At 48.2% G+C, this 14423-nt stretch overlaps 1 protein-coding gene across 1 annotated transcript; it reads right to left on the reverse strand.

Annotated features, from left to right (window-relative positions):
- Positions 1 to 2192: 2192 nt before the first annotated feature.
- On the reverse strand, positions 2193 to 2591 carry LOC119114947 (fatty acid-binding protein homolog 6-like). Its single transcript, XM_037239002.1, has one exon. It carries the CDS (start codon positions 2589 to 2591, stop codon positions 2193 to 2195), a length of 399 nt encoding a protein of 132 aa, XP_037094897.1.
- Positions 2592 to 14423: the final 11832 nt, after the last annotated feature.

A 14423-nucleotide genomic window follows, 5' to 3' on the forward strand; every position in this document is an offset into this window, starting at 1 on the left:
TTCTTCCGCTCAAATGCTTCATGTACTAGGGTTACATAAGTTGGATCAGCACAAGTTGTGGTTTACATCTGAGTTGTGTCCCAAGAGCCTTAAAAACTCTGAGATAACCAATCTATGCATTTCTGAGGTGATGCCCTACTTCGTATCCCTTATATGCAGTCAAAACAGTATTCAAAACGCTGACTTGGAATCAAACGCCTTATTTTTTTTAACTCCGGATTTGTCTTGCTCTTGTCTCATGGATTTTTCTATGGCAAACGTTTCTCTGGAAAGGCTCCCAGAATTATCAAAGTCCGAATCTGCGCCATTTCTGTCCGATTTTAGCCATTTTGGGGAGATCACGGTTCCGTTGCCCCTCCCCGTTGGGTCCGCGAGTGAGTGCCATGGTAATGATGCCCCACTGATTGACCGTTTTTCCCCAGACAAAGCCGTCTTACCCCACTCGGTGAGGCAAGACGGATTTTTGTAAGCCATGGGGAAAATTCTATTGATGTTGTACGGGTAAGGGATCACCCGATTCCCTTTTGCATGAGCGTTTAGGAACATCAGTTTTATACATGAATGCAATACCCAGTGGCTATCATTCATGATGTTTGAGATACATCGTGTAAGGGTGTCCGTCCTACCCCACATCCCTATACAACTGTTTGTATGAATGTTGGTTAGAACAAAACGTTCATTAACAGTTTATTCGTGGTAATCCGGACGACTCGTGGGTGGCTGAGGTGTGGTAACTGTTCCCGAAGATGTTATTTAACAGGCGCCAAGCCACAGCCTCGGCAGTCAACAAGGTTAAGCAGACCTGAACGGTGAAATGGATGACTGACATAAACGGCGTCACTGATTGAGAATCCAATCGGATTTCGAAGTGAGTAAATTCCTGCTAGGTGTCAGCATTGGTCAAGCGGCAAAGGTCACGTGTCATTGCTGATGATGTCAGTAACGTGGTATGTTGTGAAAAAATTACTAACTTATTAACTAACTTACGCTTATTTCACGAAAGAATGCACCAGAAACTAACGAAGTGACTGCAGACGCAAGCTCCATGCCACACCAGCCTGCTCCACCAGCTGACGCCACTCAGGGGGCGTTCTGCCCTCGTCGGGTCACGTCGCTCTGCCCCGTCGGGTCACGTCGCTCTGCCCTCGTCGGGTCACGTCGCTCTGCCCCCGTCGGGTCACGTCGCTCCGCCCTCGTCGGGTCACGTCGTTCTGCCCTCGTCGGGTCACGTCGCTCTGCCCCCGTCGGGTCACGTCGCTCTGCCCCCGTCGGGTCACGTCGCTCTGCCCCCGTCGGGTCACGTCGCTCTGCCCCCGTCGGGTCACGTCGCTCTGCCCCCGTCGGGTCACGTCGCTCTGCCCTCGTCGGGTCACGTCGCTCTGCCCCCGTCGGGTCACGTCGCTCTGCCCCCGTCGGGTCACGTCGTTCTGCCCTCGTCGGGTCACGTCGCTCCGCCCTCGTCGGGTCACGTCGCTCTGCCCTCGTCGGGTCACGTCGCTCTGCTCCCGTCGGGTCACGTCGTTCTGCCCCCGTCGGGTCACGTCGTTCTGCCCTCGTCGGGTCACGTCGCTCTGCCCTCGTCGGATCACGGTGAGGTACTACTCTGGTCTGCTCTGCGGTATAATTCCGACGCAAAAGCATTCCATTGCTGCTGTTGTTTTTGGTGAACCAGCCGGAACATGGTGCTCTGCTATATTTTCTCTTTTACCATGCACGTCTACAACTTAACAGCAATGGATTCGAGTATTGTGCTATGTACACATTCTGGCTGTGCTGAGCTGCATTAAACAGTCACATTGCAGGTAAATGATAGTGTGTATTTGTCAACGCATGATGAGATACGGCGAAATGAGGCACGAGGACCAATGCACAAGAATATGTCCAGGTGGCGAAGGCGAGGTTGAAAGTTTCCCCCGATTGATACAGGAAAAAAAGAGCGAAGAAGTAGCAAGGTTCTGATAGAAAAACATTGTTGCATCTGGCAGACAGTAAATATAAGCTCTCGCGCATAACGGTTCCACAATTCGCACCTTAAATTCCCGGTTGGAATTTTAACATCTATGCATTTATTTGTAACGAAGCCAGAGAGAACGGGTGCTGCCCATATTGCATGATGCATTGCCGTGGTTGCAGGCAGTTTTTTCCCCTGCTGCGCCCAGTTGGCAAACGTAGCGGCGTCTGCCGCTGTGCGCCTACTTCCTCTCATGCACGCTCACGGACACAACCTCGCCGATCTTCCTGGTGATGACCATCTGCGAGTCGATGAACTCGCGCGTGATCTCCAGGCTCACACCTTGCTCGTGTTTCTGCGTCTCGAGCAGTTTGTTACCCTCCTTGGTGACCATTCCCGTTACCGCCTTGCCGTCTGGCCTGGTGAACTGATGTGGCTGACCCAGGTCAAATTCACGCTTGTTTGTATGAATTGCGCTGACGGTGCTGAGTGTCCAGTGGTCGCCGTCTACGCTGATGTCGACGTCGGGCTTGATGTTCAGCAGTATCTTTCGCTTCATCGCGCCCAATCCCATTGCCGTCAGCAGGGCTTCGTCGTTGTCCGCAGAGACGAACTGGTAGGAGCCGGCGAACTGGGCCATGCTGCGAGCGAGGAGACCGACACCGCGCGGTAGCTGGTGCGACAGGCAGAGCGCGACTGAGTGTGAGCAGGCCACTTGATATCGTCGGCGTCTTTGTTACGCCGACGTTCTGTTTTCGTTTACCTGAAATAGCACTAGCAGAGCCGAAGATCTCCTCCTGTTTCAACGTAGTGAAGCGCTTGGTTAGACGTGCGTGAATGTTTAGGTTGTTGTTGACAGCGTGTTTGTCCGATTGGTGAAGGGGAGGTCACTAGTGCCACTGTGAGGGTGTCAACACACGTCCCGGCCGACGAGTCACGAGGTCCGCATTCACCCGGGACAGCGCACGTGACCCGAACGAAGTCTGCATTTAACTTACCTGCTTTTAACCGTCCGTCAGAATTCATTTATGATGAAAGAAATCAGGGTCCAAGGAGGGTGCTCAGGTCCTTCCGAGACTCCTCCCTTGGCCGCACCGCTGACTCTAATCAACAGCGTTATTGGGACGGGCCTTATATTAAAGGTGTTGAAGTTGAAACAAAATTATCATTTTTGTTAACAAAAGTATTGAATTTGAGACCAAAAAAAAACTTTGGTCCAAGCTGGCAGGATGACGCAGGAGATTTTACAGTTTCCCCTCATGTGGAATATTTTGTCTACGTGCTTGAGGAAATGGTGCTAAAAAACTATGAGCATTGCTCACGCAGCGTCCTGGATTTTTTAGAAATCTGTTTCGTTGTAGCGTGTCACTCATGTAACCTGAAGGGATCATCTTTCGTTTATTTCTATGCCCTCTTCAACCTCGCTAGCATTCTTATTCTTGGTCGCGCAGAAGCCGCGTATACCAATCCTGGGGGGTATACGCACTCGTGACGCCATAATGACGTCATGAAATCCTGGCATTCCAAAAGCCATGCGGCCATCAGGGCCAAAAGGTATAACTGTCGAGGCGTTCATATATGGCGTTCGAGAGCGCGATTTCCAGATATAACGGCCGTCAATTGGCTCTCAGTCAATGTTGGGCAAGGTTCGATGACGCAATCAAATCATGATGCATTGAGGAGCATATTTACTAAACAGATAATTGTGCTGTCTAGGAAAATCTTTTCACTTAAAAATATAGCAATACTTATAAGTGAGTTTGTTTCATCATATCTGATGTTTGCCTCAATATCTTCAAATGTGAAACATCTCCTTTCATGGTGACGCATGTGAGGATCAACGCAGCAGTAGTGTGTCACACGCATCGCCTTTGCCTGGATCGAGTGGGTCTAACTCATGCCGCAGTCGCTTTTGCCAGTCTAAACGCCTTTCAGGAGCCCTTTAGGTCCCGAGTGAGCGACGATCAAGGGTCTGATCGGAAGATCCAAAGGTCAGGCCGAGAATGAAAGGAACTCAGCCAGTAGGCAAAACCGAACACCAGGTTCCCCGCCGATTTTGGCTCTGGGGCCTCTTTCTCAAGTCAGGGCAGGACCGGAACTGCAAACGCTGATCTGAGAGATCGTGCATTGGTCGGGCTCCTGTGTTGATCAGAGGCTCATATTGCCCAACAAGGGGCTCCGTGTCGGCAATAAGCCCAGAGTAGGCCATGGGCACTTTGCTGAGCAGGGACAGGAGCGCAACCTCAAATGTCAAAATGTATCTTGCGTTGGTTAGGACCCTCTGGCCAGTGATAGGAGATATGGGAAGTGATGATATGCAACGGTCTGCACACAAAATGAGACAGCAAACTGTCCCAGTCAGAGGTCGAGGTGCCGAACGAGGGGCCCTCCACACCGTTTCAACCAGGACCAGCCTAACCTAACCTAACCTAACCTAACCTAACCTAACCTAACCTAACCTAACCTTACCTAACCTAACCTAACCTAAGATCCTAACCTAACCTAACCTACCTAACCTAGCCTAAGATCGGCCAACCAGGAGGCCGATCAGCCTAATTTGTGCTCCGGCGCCAGTTAGGCTCTGAGTTCCCAGAGCCGGTAAGGGATCCCTTTGCGCCAGTGACGCGTCCCTGCGTCGTTCCTGTGTCAGATGCCCAGGTCAGAGGGCCTGCTGTTTCATGGATGGGGCCGGTGTATGATGTATCCCATTGAGGGGCTCCGGATCGACCAAGGCATCCCGGTCCCCGTTTCGCCAGAATAGAGGTTGGTAGGTGTCCTGGGCTGGGACGAAAGGGCCTTCAGCTCCTGTCCAGCAAAATGCATCTGTGCGACTTCGAGACACATTCTCTGAACGAAATAAACAATTACAGCATCACGGCCAATCGAGATTGCGCCATCGCGCCATCTCCGTGCGGTACCGCACATGCTAAAACAATGTTACAATGCGTAGGAAAATGTATAAAATACGTACGTATTACATATTGCGTAGTATGCATAATGTCTATTACAGTGTATGCTTATTCTGTACGTTACTAGTATGCTAGGTTTTTTAAACTATCTTATAGTTCGAATGCAAGACAATTTTACGTGCGGGGCGCACTAAACCTAACATCCTTGTGTTTTATGTCCAGTTTTTATATTGTGCATGCATCGCTCGTGTCACATTCCTCAATAAGAGCGTAGAAAGTTTTCGTATTCCTTCAAGATTCTTAGAACATGCAGCACAAGATTTTTATGTTTCCATGTCAACGACACAAAAAATGGCATATCCCAGGAAGCTGGCGGCATCTTTTACTTCAAGATATAATATTGAGTCAAAAGTCTAAGAATGTTAATACTCTCGCCGCTGTCAGCTACCACCACCACCATTTCAATACTCGCGTTATGACATGTCACTCGAGTGTCATTACGAGTTAGACAATGTGTACAAGTTATTGCTTTTGCGTGTAACCAGTCACAGCAGGGTTGGATTCCCCACGGTGCCCGCCCTTTTTGCCAGACAGGCGTCACCATATGGTCTCAGAAGCGTCGTAAAGCCCCAAGGACGCGTAAACATTCGCTGTGAGGTTAGCGACTTACAAGGTACAGCTTTTTCGGGTTTCGTCGTATGTAAGTTATTGTGTTCTGTGTTGTATAAGTGTCTTTCTTTACCAGCTAATCGTGAATTCCCACGAAATCTCAGATTATCTCTACTTCAAAGATTTCATAGGGTGTCGGGAGCCACGCTCCACCTTGTGAAGATCCAGCCAAATATGGGTGCCCAGCTCAATATCTGGGGGAACAGTCCAGCATTGGGGGCCATCTCAACATTTGTGCCCGGCCATGGCCCCCAAAGAGATGCAAAGTTTCACCCCGGATCCTAGGGGTGTATTTTCGCAAAAATAGTTGGGGTTTGACAGTGAGAAATGATGAAACTCGCCGTCAATACACGCCAACTAACTGGTTTCTTCCAGGATTTGGCACTTTTTCTTCTCAAAGTGGAGTAGAGGGCGAGCGACAGGAGCCAAAGTTGGGACTGAAGCCCCAATCCCAAATTGAATAGACAACTATACCCCTGTTACCCCTCCCGCCAAATAGCGTAATGAGCGTCCCATCTAATGTACGCAACACTACGCCAATGGGCGGGAGCCCTTCAGTCAGGTGACTGCCCCCCCCCCCCCCCCTTTAAGGACATTTTCATTCATTTGATTTGATAAAATCGAAATATGTGTTTTCATGAAGTAAAGCACGCTGGTATTATCGCACGAAATGTCTGGATTATGAAACAACCAGCCCAACATGCAAGGGCTGAGCTGCACTCTGGCTGTATGCTGTCACCAACAAGCACTAGGGTAAACTTCCGCCAGCCGCTTCAGTAAAAAGTTCTAACGGACGTTCGGAGCCAGCGTCCAGGCGCGCCTTAACGGGTTCCGCTCTGCTGAGCAGTCGTCAAGGGTGATGTGCTGACCCGTATGGCCATGATCCACGCCGCTTTCGGTGGCCCACGCCAGACTGACCTGATCGAGGGCCGTCGCCGGCCCGTTTCGTTGGCAGCGGCAGGCCGCCGTCTCGTCGGGCTGCTGATGGCCGGCGGCAGTTCGCAGAGAGCGGGACCGCGCCCGTCCGCCGTCTCCGGAGGCCTGAACCGGCGCGGCAGCGGCGTTCAAAGGCTCGCTGTTATTAATATGTGATCGCGTCATGGCGCATCGAGGCTAACCACCTGCGAATGGCGACGTGGATAGCCAGGCGGTGACGAGAATTTCCTAACCTATGACACGGCATTGATTCGGGCGGCTCGCTTTAGTCCGCACCCGGACAAGAAGACAGTAGGCAGACGCGGAGTTTCAAGGAAACGGGAAGTGGAGGGAGGGGGCATATTTTGTTTTCTTGGCCATGAACACAACATAGGCAACGAGGTGGCGTGCCCGTGTGACGTTTCTATGACGTCATACTGGCATGGGTGAAACTCCTATAGGTGCGCGTAATAGGCTGCACAAGTTTGCGTGGGTACACGGCTGCGTGACGGCGGCTTTGTTTAAGGGTGTTCCTTGGACGTGCAAAGTTACATGACCTTACAATGCCCGTGGGACAGATGTTCGCATATTAAAAGGTCGTACGCAAATGTTCGCAATAGTAAATGTTCGTTAACCAGGTGTTTGTAGACGTTGCTCGCAAGGGAAAAAGCTTGTGGCGTAGATATTCATGATCGCAATAATACGAAACGCATATGTTGGTAAATGTCGTTGATGATAGGCAAGTACGATGGCAGTGGATGTATCCTAGATGTTGTCAGTGGTCATGTTCGTATCGCTAATGTTCGACGTCAATGTTGATGTTCGTAAACGCGCTTTGTTAAGCTGTAAACGGGATTTTGCAGATATTGGTGAAGTTGTCCTGCAGAAGGAACCCGTTAGCCAATAGAAACGTGCCCAAGAAATTACAAAACATCCAATGGAGAACACATCTAAGTTATGACGTGGGAACTATGAGATAAGGGACCTGGGGAGGGGGGGTTGTGCTCTCAAATTTCTGTGTTCTCAAATTTAACATAAGCTCTTTGAGCTTTGACCACAAAATAATAACCCAAAGATGGATATCTGCCCCCCCCCCCGGCACACACACTCGAAAGGGGTTTTGATGGCCCCTTTTCTAGGCGTTGGTGGGACCTCTGCTCAAAACCAAGGTCTGGAGATTTTGTTGGTCCCTATGAACATACCCAAATTATATCTTCCTGGCAAGCAATTTCTGATGCAGCATTTATATATGAACAAGCGGTCCCGTAAATGGACCCAAAACTGCTATGTCACTATAGGGTCATTTCACAACAAATCGGTCGGGGATAGGTGGATTTCTACCTGGCATGCTTTTCCAATTTGACGGGGACAGATCTGAAGGGTAATAAAAAAACAAAACACGATTCTGCAAGTTTTAGAGCCGTAAGGCCTGCTGTTAAAGGGCTGGGAGCGGAGGAAAATACGCGATAACGACGCGATAACGTCAAAAATACTTTTCGACTTGCTATAACTAGTGCGGATTGCGGGGTATTGTGTTAAGAAGAGTGCATCGGAAGCCTAAGAACCTTTATTTTGTGACACAGGAGGCAACATAGCATTTAAGGTCAACTAGGGACATGACTTACCTTGACCCTTGACCTCATTTTGTAAAAAAACATGTTGTCTTCGGTTTTCTATTAACCTATATGCGACTGATGACCAATGTATTTCCGTTCAGACTAAAACCGAAATCGATGGAATTCTTTCTTGATCAGTCGCTAAATATAATTTGAACATTGGCGAATCAAGCACGGCGGCACGCCACGAGCCGAAGGGCCGGTACTGGACGGCCGAGCGCCATCGGCTCACCACTCCGTCGGGAACTGTGGCCACGACCTCCAGATCAGCTGGGACTCCGAAAGAATGCACAAATGAAAAATGCATTTTGATCAAGTATACGTACCTTCGATCCAACGCGAGTCAAAAAGATTGAAGTTCTTCCGAATAAATCACTAGTGAATGGGCTAGCTCATCCCTTTGTCGGGGGCAGATTTGAAGCGCTTTTCAGCAACAATTTTGTAGCTCTGGTGCAAACCAACGTCGTTTCCCAGCAGAAAATGTTTCATGAAATGTGCTAGGTCAAAAACAATCCGGTTTATGGAAACATTCATTTTTAAACCAGCCCGCAAAGAGCAGCGTTTTCACGCCGCCGTAGCCTTGGTGCCCTGGCACCATAGGATGCGGTCCCATGACGACGTCACGGCGTCACCTACCCAGAATGCAGTAATGCGGGGGCTTGGGCATGATGACACATGCTGAGGACGCTACATTTGCTTCATGTTGCATCACGCAACAAAAGGTAGTGCAATTAACTTGTTTTAGACTTGGATCAAAGCATTTCAGCATGGGTAGCATTTTCTCCTGGCGAGTGTGTACTGTGGCTGTTGAGCGAGTCCAGTACGCGCCCGGGTGACCAGTTGAATACGACGCCGCTAGGGTGGGGTGGGGAGCAATTCGACCCGCCTTAGGTTTCAAAATCTAAGGAAGCCGGGAATAGCCGTTCGCAGGATGATAGATAGGCCTGTTTGTGAATTCAGTTGGATCAAATTTGTAATCCGTGAATCATGACCTTCGGATAAAATCGGTCAAACAAGGTCAAACTCCAGATGGGTGTCGAGGTTCCTTCAGACCTCCTGATGTAACCATCCTTACCCTATAAACCTTTTCTAAGCAGAGGGTCACTGGTGTTCAATTTTTATCAGTAAGCTCCTTTGGTCTTCGGGTGACGGTGCCTGAAAACCTGCGAGATCGTTTTGATTTGTGTATTTTGATAAACATCAAAGATTACCCTAGGCGGCATGCTCCTTAAACAAATATGCTGATCATGTCGTTCTAGATCAGTGGCCTCTTCTGATCTTCATGGAGATCAAATAACACATTTGTTGGCCTCCCTGTGATCCAGAAATTTGAATGAGCATTACAAATTACCCCACAGAGTAATGTCTCTAATAAGAAAAAAGTTTGATTTTTGCATCGACCCGACCTCTATGCCTGGACCAAGGTCAACGGTATAAGTCGTAGTATTAATCTCATTCCACTTATTGAGAATTTGCATGGACAAGGAAATAGCATCGTTTTCACGTGAGCGGGGAGACATCTCTCCAGCCGTATATGTGTAACTGTTCCAAAGTGCACCTTGGAATCATGATCACGAGAATCGTCAGTCATGGGCCAAATATGAATAGCGAGATTATCATCTGGCAAGTCGGACTTGTACATCTGTGGTTGAGCCCGATCCTGCGTTGATCCGGAGCTTGCGTCTATAGGTTCTGTGGCTACGACGTACTCACTCGTTGGCGGGATCGCATCAGTATGGCAAACGGCGGATGACTACGCCTTTTCCAGTAAGCCATGTGCGGTCTATCCCTGATTTCTGCCACACTCTTCGGAGAGGACAGATTCATCTACAAAACTTCGATGAATTTTATTTTGAGCTTCTGCTTGTTACGTTGTGCTAGAGGTCAAATGGCTCGGCACATGCCTTCAGTTTGGCAGAGCAATTCTACATGTTTGTAACAGCTTAAAAAGTTAAGAAATATGGTTCTTGATGATGGCAAATAGTTTTTCACCGCACTCGCCGCAATATCGTTACGAAACGCAAACAATTTTCTCTAAGATCCTCTTTGACTGCCTTCAACCGACCCTTTTTATCGCGCATTTCCTGGAGACACTTGCTGAAAACAGCAAAACGGCAGGTCTTCATTCTTCCGCCCTTCCAGCAAGGCGGCTATTCACACGCTGACACTCTCTTGGACTTCGGCCAGGCTCACCAGGAGTCGTCGTCGAACTGGGTGCGTGCGGTATCGAATTCCATGCGTACGGTTCTAGGCCCGCTGGGCCAGCGCACAAGGCGGCCTTGCGCCGGCTCGAGGCCAGACTGAAAAATTAGTGTAGCTTCAGACCAGCTGCTTTTGTCTTGTCACGTTGTGCCACAGCTGAACTTTGTGTGACGGTTATTGACGTGCTGTGAGGACTCGGGGCGCACTACGCTGCCATCTACGCGACACGTGAGGGACGACAATAGCATTGAGTCGATTAAAGCGCACTCGTCATTCAGACATTGTGCTAAGAGTTCTGACAAATGTCTAAGTGTGTTGTTTTAAGATTGAAATGAATGGTTTCAGGGTCATGATCACAGCACCGGACGAAGTGAGCTGATCCGGCCCGGTCAGCCGATGCCGGCCGATCGCCTCACGGCGTGTCATCGTGAGGGATCCGGCAATGTTCAAATTCGATTGTGATCGATGTAGAAGAGGTCCCATAATTTTTGTCTGGTGTCAACGACCATAAATTTATTTAAATTGTTAATCAGATCAAAGCAAATCGAACACACAATTCTTTCAGAAAAAGGGACCAAAGGTCAAATTAGGTCCCTATATATACCTAGTTGAACCTGCATGTTTTATTTATTCATGTGCCAGACATATATAGGCATGAAGCTTTCTGATGGACGTTTCCTAAGCACTATACTCCGTACACTAATTAAGCTAGAGTAGGTTGAAAATAAGGTCGTAGACTCATGCCGCATTTCATCGGCTCCTAGTTCATTATTGGTCCGCTACACGGCTCTATAACTTGCAAAATCATATTTAAACCGCGTAACGATATCACAAGCACGTTGACGTGAAACTTGAAGGGGGTGCCATGCCATTAAGGGGTGCCACTCTTAGTTGAGTTGCTGTGGAGTGACCTTATATCGCCATCGTCTTATCATGCCTCATTAAACAGGCAAAACACTTAGGTCACGTTTCTCACTTCTGTGTCGTGTTCATGGCGTAAACAAGTGTGAAGTCCCGCGCCTTCATGCCCAAGTTATCGATCCGACATTAAGCGCGGGTGGCCAGTTGAATACCCTTTGCTCCGATGGGTGCTCAATTTTTCTCCCTGAAAGATGCGTGTTGCGGTCCCTGCCATTAATTAACTCGAAATGAGCCCCAAAACTACCCCATACATCAAAGTATGGAGTAAAAAAGTTGGTTTCTTTTGACCTCGGTCTGGCCTTCATACCTGACCTGAGTCAATGGAATTGGTCGTTACCCAAAATTCAATTATCCGCTAAAAAAGCCATCTTAGAGATGTCTTGCTTCGCCTAACACTCCGTCGTCGCGTCAGATTGAACAATTCCTTAGGAATTACCCTGCGCTGGTAGTCACTGTCTAACTTTGATCTGCCATAGGCCACTGACCATACAAGGCACATCCTTCCATTTTTCATACAAAAATATTTGCTATTTATTCAATTGCCTACACTTGTACGCGTTTGTCGTGGCTACGCCGTGCTGTTCGAAAATTATTCTGTAAAAACCTTCGGGGGGGGGGGGAGGGGGAACGGACACCTCACACCTCAGCTTCAAATGATACCTGCATAACAGCTCCATACAAAATAAAAAAGATTACCAGTTCTGGCTAAAAAGAACAGTGCATGTGCGCAAAACAAAAACACATCTTTATCGCTTGATGAGTGTGCACCCGGCTTGCACCATAGCACTGTTCACGCGCCCTTATAGCGATGAGGGCGCCCCACTTGATCTGTGTGCACTTGGTTTGCACCACTAGCACTGTTTACGAGCCCTTTTATCGATGAGGACACCCCTTTGGTTAGAAGGCTCGCAGCCTGCACAGCAGCATATTTTAAGCACCCTTGTATCTCGTCTCGTCAAATTGTGCAAAATGCTCGGGCAGTAAATGCTGCTTTGAAACTTTCACCACATCACTTTTAAAATTTGACAGGCTGCATTGACTTTTATGAAAAAACAGCTATTTTAAGATGACATACCTTACCAAGAGTGCTAAGTCCAAGAGTGCTAAACATGCTGCTGAAAATGGCTTCATGTGTTCGCAGAAACGACTAAAGATGGTTGGTATTGACATTCAATACTCCCAGGTGAAGCAATCAGATATTTGGCATGTTTCACCGCTTGCTCGCTCTTTGAGTCTGCAACAAAATTTACACGTAAGGCGGAGATAAAAAGTAGCGGAGGAAAAATTTGAAATGCAGAAAATCATTTTGAAAAGGGCTACAGATAAGACAGTTGTAATAGCCTCATTCCTCGGACTTAAAGATTTCGCCAGATACTTTTTAGCTTATTATCGTTCTTCCAAGCTATGTGTGCGCACAGTTTTGCTTTTCTGATCATGTGTTTGATTTTCCAAAGCAAGTGCTCATCTATGTAAGGTAGCGTTTAGCATCCGTCGTCGAATCGGACGCGTTCCTGCCTGCTACCACCCATTCTCCGACGCGCTCTCTATACATCTTTGTTTTTACTTCTTTCAACATTGTACCCAAAAGTCGCAGAGAATATCCATTCCCCAACAGCAGAGTCCATATTTTGTTTACGTTCTTTCTTCCCCTTCCACCATTTGATGAGCTGTTTAGAGCTCTATGGAACATGTTACGAATCGTGTTGTGCTTAGTGTAAGTTGGGTGCGCAGATTCGCACTACAGAATTATACCAGAGTTGGCGGGGTTGATTAAGAGCTCTGTTTTTAACGCTGTGCGTTTGGTGTGTGATGTGTGCTAGCTTAAAATTGCTAAAATGTGTAAGGGATGCTTGACGCGTGATGCACGATGCCTGTTTAATTGAAATCGCTTGCATATATAATTGGTGCGTGATGTACGTGATGCCTGTTTACTTGCCCGCTTGCATGTTTGAATGAGGCGTGATGCGTGATGTCTGTTTACTTGAGCCCGCTTGTACGCACACGTATTTTCGCGTATTCTGTTCCTAGTTAGATATGCATTGTATCGTAGTAGTGGCTGGCAATCGCTCTTTGTTTAATACCCTAAATGTTGGCGTCCTGTAAAAACTGTAACTCGCTGTTTTAAAGGAAAAGTGAGTAGGATCATCAGCAGGCAACTCTGAATTCCCTTCTGCTATTGTTTTCAATAAAGGCATACCACCGAAATATCAACGCATCTATATCTGCATTCTCCTGTTATTTCTCCGAGGAATAAGACTATTACTACTGTCTTATCTATGAAATTAATGTTCCTCGCAAATGCACCTAATAAATTATGAAAATAGCTATCTTGGTATCTGGAAAACGGTTCATAATTCCTGTAAAGTGGGGAGAACGTGGGCTAATTTTACATACTCTTTGATGCATTAAAGAAACGATATGCAACATGCGAGTACAATTTGGAGGAGCTGACAAAGTCGTCGAAAAAGCCGACGATTCCAAACGAAGGCTGAGCAGCTCGTTATGAAGCGACGATCATTAAAACACAAGTCGGCTGCGACACTCGTCAGGCGCAAATGGCTGGCGGTAAATCTGACAATGGGACGTGATAGGTGCAGCGCAAACATTTGACAGCCGCCGTTATGTAACAGTTCATGATGCAAATGCCGGTGCACGGAGATGGGAAGGATCGTGAGACAAAGCACATATATTCGGTTTACGGTGTTACAATGATGCTCATGAAGCTGTTGGCGTAACTTGAAAAGCGCCGTATTTGTTCGCTCGTCGGCACTCTGAACCAATGCCGACGACCGCGCCAGAATTAAAACGTGCACCTCTAAAAATGGGATGTGCTACGGTGTTTCACATGTTTTAGATAGGAATCATCAAGCCACGGGATTCGTCGTTTTCGCCCTACATCTCGTTGATCCACCCACTTACGGCAAAGCCGATCCCTAGCTGTGGATGGTGATCGGCCGGAGCTCTGTCATATCACATCGTGATTGACTGGCGCTCTGCCACATCACATCGTGATCGGCTGGCGCTCTGTCACATCACATCTTGATCGGCTGGCGCTCTGTCACATCACATCGTGATCGGCTGGCGCCCTGTCATATCACATCGTGATTGGCTGGGCGCTCTGCCACATCGCATCGTGATTGACTGGCGCTCTGTCACATCACATCGCGATCGGCTGGCGCTCTTTCACATCACATCGTGATCGGCCGGCGCCCTGTATTGTCACATTGTGATCGGCCGGCG

The sequence above is a fragment of the Pollicipes pollicipes genome, unplaced genomic scaffold (genome assembly GCF_011947565.3).
Source record: "Pollicipes pollicipes isolate AB1234 unplaced genomic scaffold, Ppol_2.1 Scaffold_3087;HRSCAF=3621_pilon_pilon_pilon, whole genome shotgun sequence".
NCBI lineage: Eukaryota > Metazoa > Arthropoda > Thecostraca > Pollicipedomorpha > Pollicipedidae > Pollicipes > Pollicipes pollicipes.